At 50.1% G+C, this 23,062-nt stretch overlaps 2 protein-coding genes across 5 annotated transcripts; both read right to left on the reverse strand.

Moving 5' to 3' along the window:
- Window positions 1-314: 314 nt before the first annotated feature.
- Window positions 315-2,167, reverse strand: GARIN4 (golgi associated RAB2 interactor family member 4). The gene has a single exon (XM_046680681.1). It carries the CDS (start codon window positions 2,073-2,075, stop codon window positions 315-317), a length of 1,761 nt encoding a protein of 586 aa, XP_046536637.1. The 5' UTR covers window positions 2,076-2,167.
- A 3,972-nt stretch (window positions 2,168-6,139) lies between these two features.
- On the reverse strand, window positions 6,140-21,073 carry ATF3 (activating transcription factor 3). 4 transcript variants are annotated; one of them, XM_046682470.1, is made up of 4 exons: window positions 21,049-21,073; window positions 13,047-13,290; window positions 8,764-8,871; window positions 6,140-7,573 (listed from the first exon to the last, which is right to left on the reverse strand). In XM_046682470.1, the coding sequence occupies exons 2-4, from the start codon at window positions 13,284-13,286 to the stop codon at window positions 7,376-7,378; spliced, it is 546 nt and encodes a 181-aa protein (XP_046538426.1). In that variant the 5' UTR covers window positions 13,287-13,290; window positions 21,049-21,073; the 3' UTR covers window positions 6,140-7,375. The 4 variants fall into 4 exon arrangements, with proteins under 4 accessions (XP_046538426.1, XP_046538424.1, XP_046538423.1 ...); XM_046682468.1 differs by lacking the exon at window positions 21,049-21,073 and adding an exon at window positions 19,115-19,335; XM_046682467.1 differs by lacking the exon at window positions 21,049-21,073 and adding an exon at window positions 19,133-19,333.
- Window positions 21,074-23,062: the final 1,989 nt, after the last annotated feature.

A 23,062-nucleotide genomic window follows, 5' to 3' on the forward strand; every position in this document is an offset into this window, starting at 1 on the left:
CCACTTTTCTGGAACCAGCCAGAAAAAAGTTGCAACAAGATGGAGCAGTCCTGTTGGCTCTGCCGAGCAGAACATGAGGTGAGGCTCCTCTTGACTGGACACTGGGGTCTCAGGCTGAAGCACAGTTGACATCACAAAATCCACTGTGTGGTCACCACTGGGCTGCGGGACATGGAAATTCAGACAAAATACAGCATGCCATTCTCAGATTATATAGCTCTTTATTTAACCCGCAGTGAGGAAAGCTGAAATAGGCTCTCCAGGGGTGCTTCCCCGAACCCTGGTCCCTTCGCTGCTTGCAGCTCTGGGTCCTACTAATGGGCTTCAAATGTCACCGTCTCAACCATCTCAGATGTCACACTACCAATGATCTCCAGCCCCTGGCCACTCTCTGCTGTCTCTATGACGGTCTCCATGCTGTTCCTCTCCACGGTCTCAGTCAAGATGTTTACATCTTTGTCGGGTGGCGAGGCCACTGTTTTTGCAGTAAGATTGGCTTTGACATTCCTCAGGAAAGAGCTGATCCTGCTGGGTCTCTTGGTTGCGGAAACGGAACTAGCTGTAGATAAGTTCCTCCCTGATTTGTGAGACTCCTTTGTGATGGGAGCCCGGCTGATGCCTTTGTGCGGGGTGACGCGCCTGCTGCGCCCCGGGCTGCTGCGGCCTTTTTCCATTCTGTCTTCTCTCGAGGCTCGACGGCTGGCTAAGGACCGGCTGGATGATTTTTGCGTTATCTTGTCCGCCGCTGCCTTGTGGCGGCTCTCAGCTGCCCTGTGGTGACGGGAATTCCTGGATGCTCTATTCTCCCTTCTCTCCCTGTGTTCCCTTCTTCCCTGGAGGGCTTCATCACTGGCCTGGGATGCTGGCTGTTGACTTCCAGGCTGGTCACTCACAGGGTCTTCCCTTGGCAAGGTTGCGATGAGAGGTTCCTTGGCAGTCTTGCTGGTTGATTCTGCTCTTGCAATTGCCACCATGGTGCTGGCCTCTGGGGAGACGCCAGTGAACATGCTGGAAGTACCCTCAGAGGGCTTGTTTGCAGTACCTGCCGAGGCCATTTTAATGCTCTTTGGGGATATGTTGGTGGCGTCCGCCATGGCTATGCTGGTTTTGCTTCCCTCTGGACCCTTGGTGGCTGCCGCTGCTGTGGCTGTGCCTAGCTGTTCTGGTGCAGCAGACTTAGTGACTGCCACGCTGAAATCGCCTGCTGTGGTGCCTGCTGCCATCTCTGCTGCTGCCGCTGCCTCTGTCATTGCCCCTGCTGCTGACTCTTTGTCAAGCTCCGTAGGTTTTGTGTTTGATGTGGCTACATCGGGCACGGTGGTGAGTCTGTGGGAGTCATGTTGGGTACTCTCTCCCCCAGCAAAAGCTGCAGAGGTGGCCCCAGCCACCTCCGAGACTACCTGGAGGCTCCTGATGCTGCTGCCCTGCTCCTCATCCCCTTTCCCTCGGAAATCCACCACTGCCGGGCTCCTGCTGTCCTCTTCCTCATGCATGCATATCATGTCCTCCCCTGGCATGACACAGGTAGGGCTGTTACTGTCCCCCGGTGGTCGCAGGAGCCCAATTAGCTTTTCCCAATAGGCAAAGAGTTCTTCCTGCGCATCCAGAGGGGGACACAGCTGCAGGTAGCAGGAACGGCCAGTGGCAAACTTCAGGCGCAGCTGTTGTTTCTCACGGTCGTGAATGGAGATCCTTACAAACTTCAAGGGAAGGAGCCTGGTGAGCTCTAAGGTCTTTGTAGCCTTGCGGCTTTTTCCCTTGGTGGCCTGGCCACGCCCGGCATGCTCTTCACAGCCCGTGGCTGGTCGGGCCAGCAGCATGATGTCTGGTAGTGGGAGGGTGGGGCTGGTGGAGGCAATGCCCACAGTCACCATTCGGACACGGTTGTGCACATCGATCACTTCTCCCCTTCTGGTGATCTGAATAAAGTCGCTCTCAAATATGGGTGCGTACCTGAATATGTCATATTCTCCCTTGTGCAGTTGTCGCTGCAGTTTCCCCATGGCGGTATTGAACATGCCCACTCCGGAGTCACTCTGGGCCGTGTAATATGGTAGCAGTGACTCACTGGTCATGACTGTCTTTTATCATGACAGGCAGTGCTGGTGAGGCAGGTCTCTGGGCCTTTCCTTCCTTGGCCTCGTTGGCCGAAGAGGGACCAGCGGTGTTCTTGTGTCACAGAGGTGGCTCTACAGCAGGTCTCTCCACCCTACCCCACCCTTCTGGCCCCACCCTTTGCCTCAAAGCCTCCCAGAGGCAGGGGCTGGGGTGGGAGCTGAGATGATTGCTATGGGGATGCCGTAGGGTGCCTGGACCCCAGACTGAATCTCTTCAGGTCTGTAGAGATGTACAGCCTCTGATTTTTTATCTCCCTAAGAGGCTGCTGTGAACTGCAGTCCTGGCGAGAGAAGTGACCACTTTCTTGGCCCAAACCCTCTGAGCAGCCATATTTATCCTCTGCTGCCCATTGTGACCTGTCACTGTCACATACCCCTTTGTTCTCATCCCCCAGGCACCTCCCTCAGGGCGGGGCCACCATCCTCCCCTCAAACACCCCATTGCCCCCATAGAGGACAGGCCCACCCTGCCAGGGACTCAGGTGGGTAGGAAGACAAAAATTCCTTCAAATGGGAAAATTTTGTGTGGGTGGCTTTTTTTCCTCCTCCAAATTCAAAAGTTTCAGCAACTGGACAAAATCTATAAGAATTTGATAAGTAAGATGATGGCATAAATTGAACCATTTGAGTTCATGGTTTAATTTTATTGAATAACCTGGAATTGGCAGTCTTAGTCCTTAGCCCGTCCTTTCATAAAATCTCAGTAAACATTGGTGATAATGATTTTTAAAAATTTAAAAATTTGCTTCCCCTAGGTACCATGTGATGTTTTCCACATGTAATCTTAAAAACCCATTGAGTTTGATACATTGTTACCGTCCCGTATTACAGATGAAGAAATTGAGGTTGTATCACTCGCCTAAATTCACAGAAGTACTGGGAGGGGAGGCAGTGTTTGAATGCAGGTCTAGCTGGTTCCAAAGCCTTTGTTCTGAACCACTACAGCACTTTGCCTCACAAAGAAAGCTTGGGCCAGCCAAATGTTTCCAAACTGGAGTGATTTAAGTACTTTCAAGAAGATCAATTGTGTATTATTATAATTTGCATCATTCTATATGCGTGCATTTGTTATGGGGAGAACCCAAGACAACTGCTTCAGACAGTGGCTGGGCTGAATTAGGGAGTAAATTACACTGGGGGTCACCTCAGTGCTTCCCCTCTGTTATGCTTATGTAAACAATCTGTATGTGGAAACCTTGCTATTTTCTTTTAAGACCCCCTGTTTCCTTCTCTCCTCCCTCAGTGAAATGGGGAGGAGGTAAACCCAAGATGTAAGCTTCAATTCCAGGAGCATGTTAAATGCCCTCCTGTAGTAATCTCCCTACCATGCAGAAGTTGTTTGGAGGCATTGACACCTATGGGGAGCGTGTACAATACTATCTCTTGCCTTACTGCCACTCCCACAGAGCTAGCTACAGAATAAGTGATTTCTAGATGGTTACCTGAAAGTTCTGAGAAAGACCCCTGCTCCCACTCTCATTTCTCTCAGTTTGATGTTATGCCTGGAATCCCACCTTAGAGATCCATTCCTTGAGGGTAAAGGTTATCTTTCTGTTAAATACACACAAACATCCATCAATAGACAAATGGATAAACAAAATGTGGTCTATCCATACAGTGGAATATTATTCAGCCATAAAAAGGAGTGAGGTACTGACACATGCTACAACATGGATGAACCTTGAAAACATTATACTAAGTGAAAGAAGCCAGATGTGAAAGGCCACATGTTGTATGATTCCATTTACATGAAATGTCCAGAATAGGGAAATCCGTGGAGACAGATATTAGATTAGTGGTTGCCTGAGGCTGGAGGGAGGTGAGAATGAAGAGTGACTGCTTAATAGATACAGGATTTTCTTGTGGAGTGATGAAAAATTCTAGAATTAGACAGTGGTGATGGTTATACAGTATGGTGAATGTACTGAATGCCACTGAGTTGTACATTCTAAAATGGTTACAATGATAAATTTTATGTTATGTGTATTTTATCACATGCACATACAAACATCCACTCCTGCTCGGAACACTTATAGTTAAAAAACATAGGTTTTAGCTTTAGAAGGATCAACTGTGACCTTGAGCAAGCTACTTAGCTCTCTATCTCCTCGTCTGCAAAATGGAGATATTAACAGTTGCTGTGAGGATTAAATGAGAGAATGCATGTAAAGTGTTCAGCATATTGTCTCACTCAATAAACATTAGCTATTATTAGCATTACTGCTCAACTGGCCCTTTAAGCCTCAGCGTGAATTCCTTCCTGAGAGCGGTTTTTGATCAAAGAAATAGAGAAGCTTCCGGGGTCAGAGCCACCATGAGAACATGGAAGGATGCTCAATGGCTGACTCGGCCGCTGTACCTCAGGCAGATCCATGAAAACACTGTTCACGCCACAGAGAGACTGCTTGAACACAACCAGAGAGTATGGGATCGGGAAGAGAGGAGCAAGTTTGGTGTGGGTTTCAAGGGTTTATTCAAAGCCCATCAGAAGTTAGGATAAAAATGGAAAATAGAATTTTAAGCTCTTGGCAGAAAGTGAAGGGTTCAGTGTCAGAACCCCCGTCCTGGGCCAGCACACTTTAAAGCTCTTTGCTCTGAAACAGGTGTCAGGCCAGATCTCAGGGACAGACAAGGGGACAGGATGAGGGCAGGCAAGAAGAGGGAGAGAGGCCTTTCCATGCCCTGGCAGCGTGACCTCACCACCCCAGTGAGAGGCAGCCCAATGAAAACACATTGTCCAGCTGGGTGTCTGTCTGTGGCGGAGGTCCCATTCCAGTTTACCCTCTCAGACGCCCCCCCAACCTTCCCTTTCCGTTGAATGTGAAACAAGATGAACTAAACGACTTAATGGTAAATACATATTCATCCTTTTTTTTTAATTAAAGTATCAAAACATAAACTTGGCTATAGAAAACAAACCATATTTAATGCATTTGTTAAAAGAACTTACAGTTCCATATACAGTGCATTTTTCAGATCGATTTTTCTTGCCATAGCCACCACCCCCTTCCTTCCTCTCCAATCCATTGTCCACAGCAGCTTCAAAATTGTCTTGAATTTCATAATGGCTGATTGGTGGCAGCTACACCCACAACCAGAGGGTAAATGCAAGGAATTCTTTTCCCCTCCACCAAGATAAGGAAAATAGATTATCTCCTGAAAGAAGGGGTGAATGGTACTTCCACCAGATGGCTCTTTGCAGATTGGGAACTAGCCCTGAGGGGCAATTAAAGCAGCAAAGTTAGGACACCTGTGTCACAGGTGATAGTTTAAAGGAACCGCACACGAGTTCAAAGGAGCAGGCACACCATTCGAGTGCGTGAATCTAACATTTAATGAAGCCAGTAGCAGAGTAGCCAATTTTTATTTCCAGCCTGTGAATGTTGCTTATGTGTGCAGACAAAGAGCAAGGGAACCTGCTTCTGTTCCAGACCTAAGGAATCATATGCCCTGGAGATTCCAGAAAATTAGGTGGAATACCTTTCTCTGAATGATCACACCTATCCCATCTAAAATTATTTTCTCTTCCTCCCCATCCTCTCTCCATTCTTTTCCAATATTTGAATACATATTTGCAATAATGAGATACACATTTGGACATTAAACAAATGTAATTCAAGTGAATAAGCGGAGCTCTGTGGCAGAATGTCAGATGTCCATGGCTCAAGTTGGACAACAGGTGTACATTTCAGGCATTTACACATGTACAGAAACCGATAGCTGAGGTATTCAGCAATTCGGATTTTACATAAAAATTCTAAACACCAAACTGTCGGTCTAAAGGATATACTTGGTGCTGTGTTCCAGAGTTTGTCAGTGAGAAACTGAGCATCAGATGCCACAGACTGAGGAATAGGGTTGGAAGTCAACTATCCCACCGAGTGGCACCCCTAAGATCAAAGGATGTCACTTGGAGACTATTTAAAGCTAAACAACCTCCCTCCAGGGGGGGAAGGATGGGGCAGGGAATAATTAGACCTTAAAACCAACCGATTTAAAAGAACAGAAACCAGCACAACATGTAAGTTTACCATGTCTTGGTTCCAATATTTATTATATTGACAGGTTAGGAATACTAGGATAAATAAGTAATATTTTCTCTTACAGAAAATTGAGTAGCATTAAACACTCTTGAAGATTTCACAGAAACATCAGAATTTAAACAGACAGCAGCCAGAGTCCTTGTGGCCAGTGTGAATGACCTCTCATAACTGTAAATGCTCTGGGCCAGATTTCTACAAACATCCGCATGACAAAAACAATGCCATTAACATCCACTAATGCTAAAGCCTAGGCATCGTCTGGCTTCAAACGTGTCTCTACTGAATGCAGTTTTCAACTGCAAGAAAAGGAAAATGGAATATTCTTTGGCTCTTCCGGCCTAGAAATAACTCCTGACCTAAGTCACTGAGCGACGGTCCTAACTCTTTGGAAGGTGGGCTTTGCTTTCTGCTTTCTTCCTGGGACATTATAACTTAGTGTGCAGCAGAGGACCTGAATCATGCCCATGAATTTTGCGTTAATGCTTGGATGCCGACGGAAAGAAGACCTTCTCTGTGGACACAAAACTGCACTGCTGGTCGGCCGAATTCCTTTCTCCTGGGGCTGACAAGCTCTTCCGGCCACCTGAATGTTTCGTAAGACACTGCACGTGCTCTCAGAAACCAGATCTGAGGAAAGTCACAAAAAAGTCACACCAGTGTTGTGTGAAACAAACATCAGAAGAGCACAATGCCTAGTTTTGAAACAAATGCCTTGCACACAGTAATTCCTGTACATAACAGCATATTTGCTAGAAAGCACAACCCTGGCCATCGCACAACTTCGCTAAATGCCATTCTCACTCCACGTCCCCTATGAGTGGCAGTGGCAGTGGTGGCAGAGGAAGCAGCCCACCCCACCCACCCAAGGTACAGACACTTCTTCTGCATGAATCCTAATGGTGGGAGTCTTGGTTTTTGTAGAATCCAGACGAAAGGCGGGCAGGACCCCAGCCAGGGGCCACTGGGAGATGGCCAGGATGTTAAGGCCTAAATCCTGGAGTTGAGGCACAAGATGCCCTTGCCCTGGTCCAAAGTCCACTCTGGGGCAGAGCAGAAAGGCCCAGCTGAGTCACCGAGGGCCTTCCCACCTCCATGGTTCTTTGCTGCTGGGATTCGAGAGGTGCACAGGAAGTCAGATCTCCAATGGCTTCAGGGTTTTGGATATAAAAGGAGGATTCGATGAGGACTCCCCAGTTGCCCCCATACCATGGCTGCTTAGCTCTGCAGTGTTCCTTCTTTTATCTGTTGGATAAAAAGGTTTCTTTCATCTTCTGGAGTCCGCCCGTTTTGAGCCCGGACAATACACGTGGGCCGATGAAGGTTGAGCATGTATATCAAATGCTGCTTCTCATTCTTGAGCTCCTCAATTTGGGCCTTCAGTTCAGCATTCACACTCTCCAGCTTCTCCGACTCCTGGGGGACAAGCAACAGAGTTATTAGGAATGGAGCCAAGGTCCAGCGAGGAGGGGGTGGCCTAGAGGTGGCCCCGGGACACACTGGGGCTCATCATGCTGGGAATTGCCTGCAGAGGGAATGCAGTTGGCTCCCTGCTACAGCACTCCCCAAAGCTGGGACAGCAGCAATAGGTTGGGGAGAATCCAGACCCTGGAGAAGCCTTTGAACCTGAAGGCTTCTACAGAGATGCCCTTGAGTCTCTACTCAAGGTTGAGGCAGGTTGTGACTCTAACGGTAAGGAAGCTGCAGTAGAGCCAATGGCCTAGAGATCTCCTCTGCATGAGTCCAGCAGCCCATGTACAGGTCTTGTGGACCCATAAGGGCCCTGGGGGCTGGGGAGAAATCCAGACTCGTGGTGCTTAGTCTTTTGTGAGTCACTGATTTCATTGGGAAGCTCATCTCCCAAGAAGGAATGTATCTGGCAACATACAAAATGTCTTAATTTTCACTGATTCCCTGAAGCAATCAACAGACCTTTGGGGACCCATGTGGGACCTAGGTAAAGACTCTGCCCTGGCCTGTCCACATGTGGGGGTGGGGACACAGCCCCTCGAAAGACACCATGGCCACCCACGGATGCTGTTCCCACCGATGTTTCTCCCTTCTGGAAGGGGAGCCCGCTGAACACAGCCAGGAGCTCAGACTATTGGGTAAGCCAAGGAGAAGGGCTGCAGAGTCAGAACTAGACTGGAACACAAAGAAAGTGTAACCACTGATGGTGGATTAAGGAAATAACTTGTTTGAAGAGATTAATTAAAGGCTTTTCATAGTGAGCCAAATGCAAGCTGGCAGCTTCCTCTTCTCAGGAAAACGGGCAAGTGAAGCCTCTTTAACTGGGCTGACATATGCTGCAGTCTGGGAGCTGCTGGACGTGTATGGACTGGCCGAGGCTGCTGGGAATCTGTGCATCAGACGATCCTGTGGTTTTTAATTCACACACCTGCTTTTTATACATCCAGAGTCATGTTCATTGTTAACAGCTCTGTTACCTCCTCATTCAGCAACTGGCATTTCTGCTACCAGCTGCAATGCCCTTCTTGGGAAAGCGCTTCCAGGTAGCGGGCTTTTTAACTCTCCTTCTGAGAGTGACATGAGGTTGGTGGCCGACAGCAGGAGAAGAGGCAGGGGTGAGGGGAGAAGGCACTCACTTTCTGCAGACACTCCGTCTTCTCCTTCTTCTTGTTTCGGCACTTGGCAGCTGCGATCTTATTTCTTTCCCGTCGCCTCTTTTTCCTTTCATCTTCTTCAGGAGCTACCTATAAAATTCAAGAGGCACATGCTTAACAGGAGGCAGGACATGCGATCCACCTCAAATACACTGCCTTTTATTGCCAGCAAAAACTGGCAAACCAGGGCAGCCGTAATGCTCAAGGACCCGGGAGAACTAAAGCCCTAGACTTTTGCATGAAACCTCGCTACACACATACGCACTTCAGCATGAATAATGAAAATCAAAGAATTCTTGGTTAAAATTATATTGGCAATATTAGTAAATTCAAATTTAGCTTATTTCAGAAATGCATTTAGATTTTGAAATGAGTTTGACATTCAAATTGATAATGATTGGTAACAGCTGTAATTATTTAGAGAAAATAGACTCTGTTCAGTAACTATTACTCTTCTCTTAGAACCAGGAATGATCTCAGGAACATCCCCTACCCACCCCTTCCCCTGCCTCTTCTTTGATTCAAGACCCAAGGGCAGCCCCATTCATCTCTGTCTTCACCTGGACCATAATAGCACCTCCTTCCCGAATTCAGGAGAAGCCCATGGAGTTCCTTGAGAAGAGGAACTTAAGCCCCATCCCAACCAAAGTAGCATTATCAGCCCATGGCTTGGTGCCACAGGTGGGTGGTGAACCAGAACCATCCATTGATTCATCCACCAAATAAACACTGATCTCTTCCTCTGTGCCCCACCCTGAGCCAGCCCTGAGGATCCTTAGAGAACAAACCCCTCTCCTGTTTCAGGATCTGGTCCTTTCTGGAAGTTCACTCTGATCCTGATTCCACCTGAGGGCTGATGGAGAAACAGCAAAGTCTGGCCACTGGACTTGGCTTAGAGGCCACAGTCTAGCTGCGGTGAAGCACTCATGGTGGGCTGAATGGGTGATGGTTTAGACCACTAATGTCAGACCTTGTCATGTCACTTGTCACTGCTCTGGACAGCAGGAAAGGGCGTGGGAGCCACTCCTCAAACCAAAGAGATCCTAGGGCGCCATAATCACCTCACATCCAATTTACCACTAGTCCTCTGGCTTAGATGACACTAATTTTGTTTGGACTGAGATGGAAGGCCTTGTGATTCAGAGAAACAAAGCCTAAGGGGGAAATACTGTGAGAGGCATTTCCGCCTTTTACGTCCTGGATCCCAGAACCACACAGGCAGACATTCGGGTTTAGACTGAACTGCCTTTGAATCCCAACTTAACCACCTATCAAATGTGAGACCTTGGGCAAGTTAGCACACTCTTCTGTGCCTCAGTTTCCTCATTTGTAAAATGGGATCAATAATTTTACCTACCTAATAGGGCTGTGATGAAGGTCAAATTAGTTAATATATGTAAGATGCTTTCCATGGTGTTTAGCTTACAGTTAGTGCCAGGTAAGCTTGAGTTATTATCATTCGCCTCACTATCAACATCTTCATCAAGAACTCAGCAATTCTAGTACTTCCTTTGCAACCCTACAAATGGTTTCGGATATGTGGGAGAGAGTTCAGGGATTTCTCATATGCAGAAGTACTTGAAAGCAGAGCAAATCAGTCACACACTGTCGGAGACGGAAAAGCTTTACTAAAGGCCATTTATTTCAATCTCTTCTATTTATTGATGTGGAAATGAGGAATTCAGCCAACAAATAGATACTGATCTGTTAGTAACAGTAAGAGTGGCCAGTAGTAACTGCTCAGGGAGACCCAGGAATTACCAGCTCGTGGTCTCCAGACCAAAAGGCTACAAAACCCAGATGTAAACCCAGGCCTTTCGCTTGCCATCCTGTGTCCTCTCCTGGACACAGCTGCCTCATTCCACCATGTTGCCTTCCCAGAGGTGACTGGGATCTGGGGTACAGGCTCATGCTGCCCAAGCTCAGTGTCTTATTTTAAGATGATAATTACAGAGACCAAGGGGACCGGAATATTCAGCTAGGTGAGTTTGTAAATTCTCTTCCCAGTAGGAAAATCTACTTCTTAAACTGGTGTAAGATCAGAAGGTCACTTGGTGCACAGAGAATCTCAGGAGGTGAGTTCGGTGGCTTTAAGGAGTACTTCCATAAAGCACACTGCCTGCTTCTTTCTCTGGAGAACTCTCCAAATATCCTTCCAAAATGCTTTCCTTCCTTCCATGGGGATCCCTCTACTGCTTCCATTGCATCCTGTTATCTCAAGATTTTTTTTTTTTTGCAAGCTTTTATTTTTCCTTTCTCTCCCCAAAGCACCCCCGGTACATAGTTGTATATTTTTAGTTGTGGGTCCTTCTAGTTGTGGCATGTGGGATGCCGCCTCAGCACGGCCTGATGAGCGGTGCCATGTCTGTACCCAGGATCCAAACCAGTGAAACCCTGAGCCACTGAAGCGGAGTGTGCGAACTTAACCACTTGGCCATGGGGCCAGCCCTCAAGATATTTCATTATAAAATTCTTAAAAATTTCCTTGAGTGTCCCATGGTTTACTTTGCACTCTTCAGTATTGGACTGGGCACTGATGACCTCTGCTGAGGTCAACTGGGGCACAGCCGACACCTCTAGTGATGGCTTATGGATACAGCATCACAGTAGATCCACTACCAGTCACCGAATGCTCGCTATCAGCCAGGCCCTCTGCTAGACCCTCAACAAATATCATCTCATTGAACCCAAAGATCAATCCCATGCAGGAGTCATTATTACTTCCCCCCACCCCTCTTTTATAGAATCATTAAGATTCTTAACCAACCTCCTTTTCAACTCAGTTCTTTTTTGGCCGGTTCCACCACCCTTTTCCCAAAGGCTGTGATCATGCCAGTTAAGTAAGCTTGAAACACTCCTATGTTGCATCCAAGAGGGAAAGGACAGCAAAACAGCCAAGACTTTGGCTCTGAAGTCCTTGAGCCACCACAGCATTACTTGCAACAACATCTCAGGCATCTCACATGTCTGTTACTCCACGTGTCTTACAAAAGGTTGCCAAGAGGGGAGCAGTGCAAGCATCAGAGACAGAAGTGAACTGGGAGCAGACACCTGTACCAAGGCTGTGAGCATTACACACAGCTGTGAGCATGGCTGGCTAGTCCTCGCTCCACAGTCTGGCCACTTGGGTCCTTGCAGTGATGAAACTAATCACCACACTCCGTGCTTCTTCTGAACAAATGGACACAGAAGGTGATCTCATACAGACTCACGGCTTTAAATACCATCCATATGCTGATGACTTCCAACTCAATTATCTCTAGCCCTGCTTCTCCTCTGAACTCCAGACCCACAGATCCAACTGCCTCCCCTACCCCTCCACCACGGGGGTGTCCAATAGGACAGACTCCTGCTCTTGCCCTACCCAACCTCCTACAGTCTCATCTCAGTAGCCAGTGGGCGCTCCATCCTTACAGCTGGTCAGGCCAGAAACTTTGGAGTCACCCCTGAGCCCTCACTTTCTCTCACACTCCATGTCCAATCTATCAGTAAATCGGCTTTACCTTCAAGACACAGAAGCCGACCACTCCTCAGCACCTCACCGCTCCCACCCTGACACTCACCCTCCTTGGCTCACCTGGATTACTGAGACAGTCTTGTTTCTGTACACTGCTTCTGCCCTTGTCCCTACCGTCCATTCTCAACACGACAGCCAGGGTGAGCATTGAAAACTATAAGTCAGACCATGTCGCTCCTTGGCTCAAAAACTCTCCCATGGCTTCCCACCTCACTGAGTAAATGGCCGTATCTTTACAATAGTCTCTAAGATCCAGAATGATCTGCCCCCACACATTACCGCAGTTCCTACTTGCTCCCCACCCCACACTCCACCCCATCCACACGGCCACCTTGCTACTCCTCCGAGGCACCCACCACACTCCCCACTCAGTGACCTATTCTTGCTCACTTGCCAGATACCCATAGGGCCCCCACCTCCTCCTTGGATTCTCTGCTCAAAGGCTCTTCCATCAGTGAAGCCTTCCTTGACCACCCTGATTTAAAGCAGCAATCCCAGCCCCACCCCACTCTCCCTGTCCACCTTCGCTGCCTTATTTTTCTCCTTTACCCCTGTCTCTCATATTGTGTATTTACTTATTTTGTGTATTGTCCGTCTCCTCCTGGTAGAAGGTAAGCCCCTGTGGGCAGTGGTTCTGTGTTTTATTCCCAATTGCAGCCCCCTGCCTAAAGCATGCCTGGCACGTGGTAGGTGAGCAGGTGTATGATAAAAAAGTGCTGAAAGAACAGGCACCTGTGGTAGAACCTACCTCGGCCTTCGTGACGGACATCTCGAGGGGTCTGCCGCTGACAGTAACGGACTCCAGCGCAGAGGACATCCGGTGGCAGAGGTGCTTGTTCTGGATGGCGAACCTCAGCTCTTCCTTGACAAAGGGTGTCAGGTTAGCAAAATCCTCAAACACCAGTGACCCAGGAGGGGACAGGCAGGGGACGATGGCAGAGGCACTGACTTCCGAGGCAGAGACCTGGCCTGGGTGTTGAAGCATCATTTTGCTGAAAGACACATTGAAACCCAAACTACTTCAGGGATTTGGGGGCATGGGATCAAGTCCCCCCACACCTACAACCCCCAACACCAGAGCCCCACCCCCAGAGGAAAGTCCCGTAAAGACTCGGGCTTCTGTTTTGTTTTCATTTCATGCCATCCTCATCGTGATTCAAACAGGTTCTTAAAGTACACAGCTCGGTGATGTGGACAAAATGCCTAACTGAAGTTTATAAGTGGTGGCGTTTCAGGCTATTCTGAATTCACAAGAGCTATTAGTTTTGGCTAGTGTGCATATAGGCAAATATAGCCTCAGACAGTTCTGAAAGAGGAAGAGCATTAAAAAAAAAATCAGTGAGACTATTATGTAAGCCCATTCTCAGTCTCCCTTTCAAAAGGAAACTTAGAAGGTATCTAAAATCGAACCGAATCGACCAGTGAGTGGCAGTCAAAGCAAGGAGTGGGGGACCCTTGAATTTAGCAGATAGATCTCTGAAGTGTCTCCCTCGGGAAGCGGGATCCGAGTCAATGAGAATGAACATGGAACTGAGGCAGGTGTGTTTCTTTGCCCCAGTTTGGCTGGCGCTGGGGTTTGGGGATTCAGGTCACAAGGAACGAGGAGCCCCTTCTTCAGGTTAAGGTTGGTGAAGCAAAAGACCTTGGAGTAAAGAAAAGTGAGGAGCTAAGAATTTGGACCTCTTTTGGGGATGTTGTTCAGCCCTGTGGTGACTGGAGAGGCTTGGACGCGTGGAAAAGGGGCCTGGGACTGGCTCTGGCACTAAGGAGCAGTGACCTGAGCTCTCGGAATCTCAGTCTTCCTGTGGCAAAGGGCTGAGAGCTCCTGCAGCATGGGGACTGAGTCTCTGCCATTGCTTTATACAGAGCCTGGCCCAGCGCCTGGCACTGCTGCTCCCAATGCCTGCTGATGGCTGGAGACTGCCCCACTGAATACAGGAAATGGGACAGGGGCGATGAAATCAAATGGCCTCTGAGGGCCCGTCTACCTCTATCATTCGACAGCCCAGGGAGCCCAAAGGGACAAGACAAGGAAAAGGACGGGTCGAAATAGTCATAGTTCCATGGTTCCCGTTTGGAATAGCCCCCCATAAATCAATCCCTGCCGGGTACTCCCTCCAGCAGCGGCCGTCCCCCCTCGTCCCTGCAGTCAGTTCTCCAGAGGTGAGGAGTGTGGGGATTTCTGGGTGGCGGTCCCCTGGAGCATCCCTCTGGGGACCTGTGGTCCTCAGCCAAGTCTAGCCAGACAGGGAGCCCTTTGGCAAGCAGCTAACACCAGAACCTTATGTGCATTCTCATTTAATCCTTGTGAGAACCCAGTGAGTTAGGTCCTAGCCCCTAAACTGAGGTTTAGACAAGCTAAATAATTCGTCCAAAGTCACAGAGTTAGCATGAGGCAGCGTCAGGATTTGGAATTAAGTTTGACTCCAGAACTCAAGCCTTTAATTTACAGAATATAGAACATTATTCTACATTGCAAAAACAGACAAAAAACCAGAGCAAATACTTCTTGGGGAGTTAGGGCAGGTGTGGGGGTGGGGGTGGGTCCTGGAACTGAAGCAATGGAGCAGAGACTGCTCAAAGAGCCATGGGGAAAGCCTGAACTTTCTGTAAGGCTTGCTGATCTTTCTCTGTCAGGGTGCACACTCAGGCTGCTGCCAGCATTCCGGGAGGATGTATAAGTGGGTCTTGTATCCACAAAATTCCCAGACTGGGGTCAGAGGATCAAGATTTGAGGCCCACTTACTCATGTGTCATCGTTATACGTCCCAGTGCCTTCTTTCTCCTCAGTAAAGGAAGGCGAATAACAATTGACCTATTTTCCCATAGAGTTGTGCAAGGAGTTGAGGAAGTAACACATAAATATGCCCTGGAAAACACAATGCAACTAGGAGGTATGTTATTACCGGGCCTCCCAGGGATCTCTCCAGCCCAGGGCTGGCTTTCTTAGAGACACTCTGTGGGGTCCAGGTGGGAGGGTGGTTGGTCACTCTCTTGGGTGTCAAACTCTGCTGAATAGAACACTCCGACCTCTAACTCCTCCTTAAGATTTAAGATACCCTGATGGAGCCACCGTTAACTATTCAAAGAAACCCAGGAAATGTATGTAATTCTCTTCCCCAAACCCTGTGTCATGGGTCAGAACTGATGTTCTTCTATCAATTTAGTCCTATAATCTTAGGATGCTAGAAGGACACATCTCTGGCAGGTGATAAACTCTAAGAAACCAGCCTTCTAAAGCCAGAGGCTTAGGATTCTCCCATGCATTCATGTTTTCCCTCCCTTTCCTACTTTACTAAAAACCTAATAGTTCAGGGATGGAATTCAGAGCTACCACCGGGCTGGCCTTTGTTGGGAGGACAGGATGGCTCCCTTCTACATGGGTAGTTTGAATTCCACTGCAGCTGAGTGTAGTTCCATTTCACCACTCAACTAAGTTTATTAATGAGCTCTCAGGCCTTGGGGTCTGCTGTTTGGGATTGTTTTTCCTTCTTAGTGTAACGTCAGCGGTCCTGATGAAAGAAACCGAAGAATGTCAGTGGTATGGAATGTTTTTATGAAAAGCATTGGGTGGGCTTACTTGGGGATGGAAAAGGGTTGTAAAACTGTTAAAAGTCTTTCGGAACTCAGCTAAAGCTTAGTTTCTTGAGACACTTTGTAGTTACTTCTTTACTCATTCTCTTAAGGTATACGATTCAGCCTGGACCTGGGCTGCGTCTCTACAGGGAAGAATGAAGTTAAGGAAAATGCAGTTAAATCTTCAGACAATGTTTCCAAAAGTTGAGACCCTCTAACATCCCCTTCATTGAAGAAAAAAATATGTTTGGGGATTTTCTGAGTTGACTTTCTACTTTGATCTTAAAATTGTCCAGGCTTGCCACAAAGAACGTGCATTTTGCTTCTGCTTCATTATCTCCAATCAGAAATCATGTCATATCACTGGTTTCATCATTTGCAAGAAAGTGAAACTTTACTCATGTATTTCTTTAACTGGAAATTCAGCTCCCAGATTTTATTTCCTAGCAGCTATGATGACATTGAATTTTCACTTTTAATTTTCATCTCTTTCCAGTAAGCACTGCTCATAAAACATCTTACGGTAGGAAGTCAACGTTGGTCTTTCACTAACTTCCTATCTTGGTCTTTCTCCCAGCCCACTTGAAGGTTGGAGGTGTAGGAGTCCAGGCCTCGGGACCAGAGACGATGCTCCCAGGCCCCGTCACTACCACTCACAAGCTGAGCACCCACTGACCAGCCACTCAAGCTTTCTGGGCTTCAGTCTCCCGTCTGCAAAATGAGACCAACACGGTCTACTCCAATTCCTTTATGGGGCTGTCAGGAAGATCGTATGAGATTTGTGAAGGTGGATTTACACACATACTGGTAGCCATTAGTACTGTAATCTCACTTTCTCCATTTCAGGGGGAACTCATAATGTTGTCAATGCCAGTTAGCCCATTAATCAGGAATTAACTTGAATCCTCAAAAAACTCAGGTCAGCCATAGCTTCTTTTGTACTTTGATTGAACCCTGGGCTCCTGACACACCAGGTCAATTCCACCCCACTAATTGCTGGCACCAGCTTTTCTCCACTGGTCTTACGTACTTGAGAAACAACCAGTTCTCACACACGAAATCATTTCTGGTTTCTGTGGTGTCCTGGCTATGTACTTCCTCTTCCCTATGCTGGGTAACACTTGGGACCACTGACTCTGTTCCATGCCCAGCCAACATGAAAAAACAAGAAATCATGGGCTCTGTGTAATGGGATAGAACACCCAATATTAGAGTCATCTAAATCAGATCTTCATTTTGTAACCGAGTAAAATGAGGTCCAGGAAGGCAGAGTGACTCGCGCAAGGCCATAAACCTGGTGAGTGGCCCAGTCCAAGTTATTGACCACACACTTGCTGCTCACTTTGCTCCATCACCAAAAGAGACCCAACACGGTGAGGATCAACCAATAAGGCAAAGGCAGATGAGAGGTCAATAGTCCTAGTAACCTGGTACCCACCACAGAGGAGGCTTTGAGAGGACTAAGACAGGGAGGGAGTATAGAAGAAAGAGAACAATGGAGAGAAGGGGCCAAGAGGGAGAGAGAGAGGGGTGGGGTTAAGACAGGAAGGTTCAGAAGACCCTGCTGCCATAGGTGCTGGGGGCTGTATCTTATCCACACTGTGGGCCTGGACTGCCACCTATCATATTGTCTCTGAAACCATCCAGACAATAAAAACTGCAAAACCCACTGCCACCCCAGTCTTTGTCCAGGATGCCCTCCAAGAAAGAGCCTATATGCTGTAGCATTAGTCTACAACAAATGCTAAATACAACACAAGAGGGACAGCAATACCAATTTCTCCTTCATTTATAGCTAGGGAGACAGAAGCCCCAAACAGATGTGACTGTCAGCTACACTTGGGAGAGCATCCAGATTTTCTAGCACCCCCAATTTTTTTTCCAGCTCTGTCAAGGGTTTAGCAACTCCTTTATTTGTAAGGAGCATATGTGATGTCAGTAATGACATTAGGGAAAAGAAAACGGTTAGGAGGAAAAGAAGTAAGTAAACGAGATGAAAACGGGGTTTGGGGGTGGCGGAGAAGGAGAACCAATCCAATGGGAAGAAAGTTGGGAAAGGAGGACGTGCCCCATACAGAAGTCCCCTTTCCCCCACTGCCTCGGAAGCCGGTCAGCGACATTAGATAGAGGTCCTTCTCATTCAAGTCATTCAAGTCCCCTCACCGGCCCCTTTTCTTTCAATTACACCACTCCAGACTCTGAAACTCTTCAGCCAGAAAGGACCTTACTGGTTACCCAGTCCAACCACCACCTGGTGCTTGCAAACAAGCAAAGGGAGCCAGCGGTGCCAATGTGCCCACATCTCCCAGCTGCGGATACTGAGGCTCAAGGACACCAAGAGCAGTATAAGCTCTCAGGGTCCTGGCTACTAGACCACAAACCCGTCCTCCCAATGATCGGAACTGGCCTTGCACCCTCGCTTCCCCCCACGGTGGGTCTCCATGGACGAAAAGCAGAGAAATCCGCGAACCTACCGGAGCGAAAGCCACAGCTAGAGTCCCAGGTACGAGAGAAAAGCGTGTGAGAGACTTGGGACAGGAAGCCTCTGGCCCAGAAGCCCAACAGCAGCTTGCGCCCGGAGCCTTCTCTGCCTTCCGCCCCAGGGCAGCGACAGGAGCGCTTGCCACCTCTAAACTTATGCCAACTAACTTTCGCTCCCGGCTCCTGAGCAGTCCTGAGCCAGCGCTCCAGGATGAGCAGGGCGACCCCCAGCGGCCGCCGCCGCGCCCGCGCCCCGGGCCGCCGGTCCCTTCTCCATTCATTCCGCTCGGCCCCTCAGCACCCTTCTGCGAGCTCCCGGCCTCGGCGCCTCTCCGCGGACCTCGGGGAGGCTGGCCTCGGGAGTGGCAGTGCCCGGACGCGAGGCGAGGGATGGAGCCTGACCGCGAGCCGACAGCCTCAGACCGCCCCGCGCGCCCACCTGCCCGCGCCCGCTCCCAGTGCGGTAAGTGCGCGCCGAGGCCTCCGGAGAGGAGCGGTGCTCCGAGGCCGGCTGAGCAGCGGGAGCCCGACCTTCCGGTTCACCAGAAACCTTTCGCGCCTCAAGTCAAAAGAGAAAGTTCTTTGCGAGAAACTTTCCCAAGGGCCGAGGAGCAGCCGTGGCTGGGAGAAGTTCAGCCAGAGTTCTTTCGAAGCCAGAGGCTGGGGGCGCGGGTCGGGGCCGGGCGCAGGGGTCGGGGACTGGTTACTAGAGGGTCGCGAAGGGGATGAAAGCGAGCCACCCTCGCAGCGCTCACTCACTCGACTTCCAGCGCTCACCTCCTGTCTCCACTCGGGGCGGCCAGGGTCCAGAGGGCAGGCAGGGTCGGGGCGGATCGGGCTGTCTGTCTGTCTGTCTGTGGGGCCGGCGGGCGAACCCCGAGGACGCACGGGCTGGTGGGTCGGCTGGGCCAGCTGCGCGGGAGAGCGCTGTGCTGTGCGCGCGTCGCTGCGTGCGACTGTGGCTTGGAGCGCGTTGCATCACCCCTTTTATAGCTCTCGGGCTGGCGACGCGCCCGTTTACTCCGGGTTACCAGACCCAGGCTGACGTAATGCTATTAATAGCTTCCCCAGAGAACCAGCCGAACTAGGCTGGGCAAAGGAGGGGGGGTGGAGGAGGGGCCAAAGTGGGGACTGGTGATGCAAGCTTGGGGAGGAGCCGGCCGGGGCGCGTTCTCCCGGCTTCGCACGCTCGGACACACACCCGCCCGCCCTCTCTCTCCATATCAGGACCGGAGCCGCCCGGGCTGGCTGCCAGATGTGCGTACTCGCCGCTGCGTGTTCCAGGCATGAGCCAATGGTGCCCAAGCCAGCGGCATGACTCCACCGCCCTGGCATCTCTCCCTCCGCTAGGTTTGGGGGGGAAGACGGAGGGGCGGGTCTTGGCCGCAGCCCAGACTAGGTGAGGCTGGGAAGCGGGCACGACCTTTTTCTAAAATGCGTGGTCATTTTCTGAAGCTTAAAGAAAATACCTCCCGCCCGGCCAAATGCCTTCTTCTCAAGTAAGGGGCGAGGTAGGGACAGAAAAGTTGGTCTCCCGTGTGGGAGAGGTGCCCAAAGGCACCCTACTGTGAATCCACACCGTAACCCGCTGGGGGTGACCTCCGCGGCGGGGACCGCAAGAGGGCTGCCAGTTAACCCAATCGCCGAGGGCAGCGCCGGGCGGGCACCGTGCGCCCGCAGCCCGGCACACCCCACGCGAGCGCGCACGCGGCACCGCCTCCGGGCCGGTTGGGAACCCGACTCTGAGGCGAGGGCGAGTGGCAGGACGGTGTGGATTAGGATTTTTTTTTTTTAAACAACCACAAAGTGTTTGAAATTGAGAGGGAGATTCTCAGTGAAACGAACAAGACCAAAAGACGAGAGACCTGGAGAGATCAGAGGCAAATCAGAGTGAGGCTGAAGCCGAGCGGCCAGGGAGAGAGGAAAGCGAAGGTGCTTCGGTCTCCGCGGGCCGGGCGGAGCGGGGGTCGCCTCGCTCTCAGGCAAGATTTAGGGAAAACCCCTCTCCGGCTTTCACTTGTTTTTATGCGCCCAGAACCCCCGATCTGGAGGCGCACTGACTGCAGCTGAAATGAGGCCGGGTAGCAGAAATCCCTTCCGTTCTCAAGCCCGGGTGGCGGGAAAGGCGAGGTCCTATGGCCCCGGCTTCCAGCCGAGGCTTCGGCAGAACTGGATTTGACCCTTAAAAAACAATTTCGCGGTTCCGATTCTCCGACCTCAGCTGTCTCGGCTTCGAAAGTGGCAGAGCCAGGGACCTTCTTAACTGCCCGAGGACACATATATGTGGACACGAGTGTTGCCTGCGACGTTTCGAACCTGCCTGGGAAGGAGACCTGCGCGCGCCCGTGGGGTGTGGAGGCACGGCCGGGGACAGAGACACCTGCTTCCACCTGCCTCTTGGGAGAGAGGCGATTGATGGTCGTGGTTTAACAATTTGGCCTAAGAGCTAGAAGGGTCTCCGAGCCCGGCTCTAGCCCACAGCCCCACCCCAGCGCACCTGCAGCCCTCGGCCGATCGTGATGGAGGGGTCTCTCTCCCCCCAGTTAAACACACAGTCCCGCCCCCGCGGGAAATCTCTGTCCCTCTGCCCAGCCCCTCCGATTGCCCAGCAGTCTGGGGCAGAGACCCTCAGAGCTGCAGGTCAAATTGAGGCCCCCACACCCGCGATCCTCTCCCCCAAGCCCCAGCCTCACCTAGAGCACCCCTCCCCTCGCCAGCCAAGGTCCCAGGACAACGAGGAGGGTGGCCTCGGAAGTGCCCCCGCCTCCGGCTCGCCCCGGAACCTCGGGCTTCCGCGCAGGATCGTCGGGGTTGTTGCCCTGGACCTGACCAGGTTTCCAGCAACGTCGCGCGGGAAGCGTGGGACAGTTGTTTTTGCTTTACTTTTCGCCGTGGTAACGGCTGTCCCGGCCCCACCCTCCAGCTCCCACGCCCACAGCGCCTCACACCTCTCTCCTCTCTCCGGGTCCCCGCCCTCCCGCCGTCCAGCAGGCAGGTAAACCTCCGGCACGTAGGCACAACCCCTAGAACGCCGCGAGACCAGAAGGAAGGGCGTTTTGCAGATTTAAATGAAAGTTTTTGGGATTCTCTACTTGTCTATTATATCTGCTTATCTGCTGCCTTTGAATAAATTGAGCCATCATAAAGTGAAACAAGGAGAAAGGGGAGAACACGTGAAAGCTTTCTTCGTTTCTTCCCCCTCTGTGAAATGCCTACAGAAATCTTTAATCAGTTTGCATTTTAAATTATTATTCCATTAATACACCCAAGCCATATTTGTGGAGGCTTCCTCCCGTCCTTAAGGGGAAATTCAGTTTAGGGCAGAGGGTAAACAAACAGACCAGCCTCTGCATAACAATGCAAGAGAAAGGTGATTAAGACAGAGAAGTCCACAACGCCTGTCAGCTTACTTTTATTACCATCCTGCCTCCTCTTCCTCTTAGTAGTCTTGTTTCATTCTAATAAAATGCTCGAGTTTGAATCTCCAAGTCACACCTGGATGGAAATGCTGTCAGCTGTTCTCAGAAGTCTGAGCCTGGTGTTCTTTGCCTGCTTTCCCGCTGAAACTCCGAAAGCCATAAGAATCGTGATGGAGGAGTAAACCCACCCCCCTGCAAATGAAACTCTTATCCAAGGAAAACAAAACTACTCCAGCCTGCCTCCCTGCGCCAGCCCCCAGGAGAATTGTGAAATGCCTGGAGAGAGACTGGGGAAGAGCAGTGGAAGGGTAGATCCCCAAGGTCTCTGCCACCAGAGGGGTGATCAGTATCTGAGTCCTGTGCCTCCTCATTTTGCCCTGACTTTAGTTAATGCCACCAGTGGCCAGTGTGCACACTCTGTACCATCCAGAGGAGGGGCAAGAAAATTTCCCCACACCAAAAAGCTTCTTCACACAAAGCCAAAGAATGCCTCTCCCCCCTGAGAAGGAAGCCCTGGCTTGGTTTGTTTCAGGGGTTAATCCTCGATGAAAGAGGGTTAAGCCAAGACTTGAATATTGCTGAGCTTTCACACCGCCTGGGGAATCCACATTCAGCCCAGCCTTGGTATATTTTGTTGAGTGAGATAAGAACTGGAAACTTCATGCTGGGGCATGTGCAAAAGGAAGGGAAAGAAGTTAAAAGGGGAGGGGAAGGAACTAGGCAGCTAAAAACAGCCCCCTCGTGGCAACCAAGTCTAAACACCAAAACATTGCAGGGAGCCAAAAGGAAAAAAAAAGTTCCAGAGATATTTAAAGGTTTTAGCAGTTTCTGAGTCCAAGGAACAGTCCCCTCCCACTCCCATCTCTAGTCTCTACCCCCGTTACACTTCTTCAAACCCGGAGATCCCGTTTGCTCACAGAGCTCACAGGGGTGCATTAAACACACGGTAGCATCATTCCGGGAAGCAGCAGGGTACTAGCAGCCTTGTCCTCCTGGCTCAACCCACTTCCTCACCTGAGAAAGGGAGTGCGGTGGATTTTTTCTTCCCTGTTCTGTTTTCCAAGTCCCACACCTTCTATAAAGTCAGTTTGAATGTGTGGATTACTAATTTAAGGGTCCCCAAAATGCACCTCCTCAGCAAACTTGGGGACGCATTGCACTGTGGGCTCTGAAGCGTGGAAGGTGGCTCTTTGAGTCTGGATTCAGCACTCAGTGGCTGTGTCACCTTGGATAAGTGGTTTCACTCTGTGCTCGTTTCCTCCCCTGAAAAATGGCGCGAATAATAGCA

The sequence above is a fragment of the Equus quagga genome, chromosome 13 (genome assembly GCF_021613505.1).
Source record: "Equus quagga isolate Etosha38 chromosome 13, UCLA_HA_Equagga_1.0, whole genome shotgun sequence".
Taxonomy (NCBI): Eukaryota; Metazoa; Chordata; class Mammalia; order Perissodactyla; family Equidae; genus Equus; species Equus quagga.

What these genes read in the sequence shown, in the direction of transcription:
- GARIN4 (XM_046680681.1), bottom strand. Translation starts at nt 2,075, where the DNA reads ATGACCAGTGAGTCACTGCTACCATATTACACGGCCCAGAGTGACTCC.
- ATF3 (XM_046682470.1), bottom strand. Translation starts at nt 13,286, where the DNA reads ATGATGCTTCAACACCCAGGCCAGGTCTCTGCCTCGGAAGTCAGTGCC. An exon ending in TGTCCGTCACGAAGGCCGAG is followed by an intron (nt 8,872 to 13,046) that starts GTAGGTTCTACC and finishes TGAATTTTATAG; the next exon opens with GTAGCTCCTGAAGAAGATGA. An exon ending in AGACGGAGTGTCTGCAGAAA is followed by an intron (nt 7,574 to 8,763) that starts GTGAGTGCCTTC and finishes CTTGTCCCCCAG; the next exon opens with GAGTCGGAGAAGCTGGAGAG.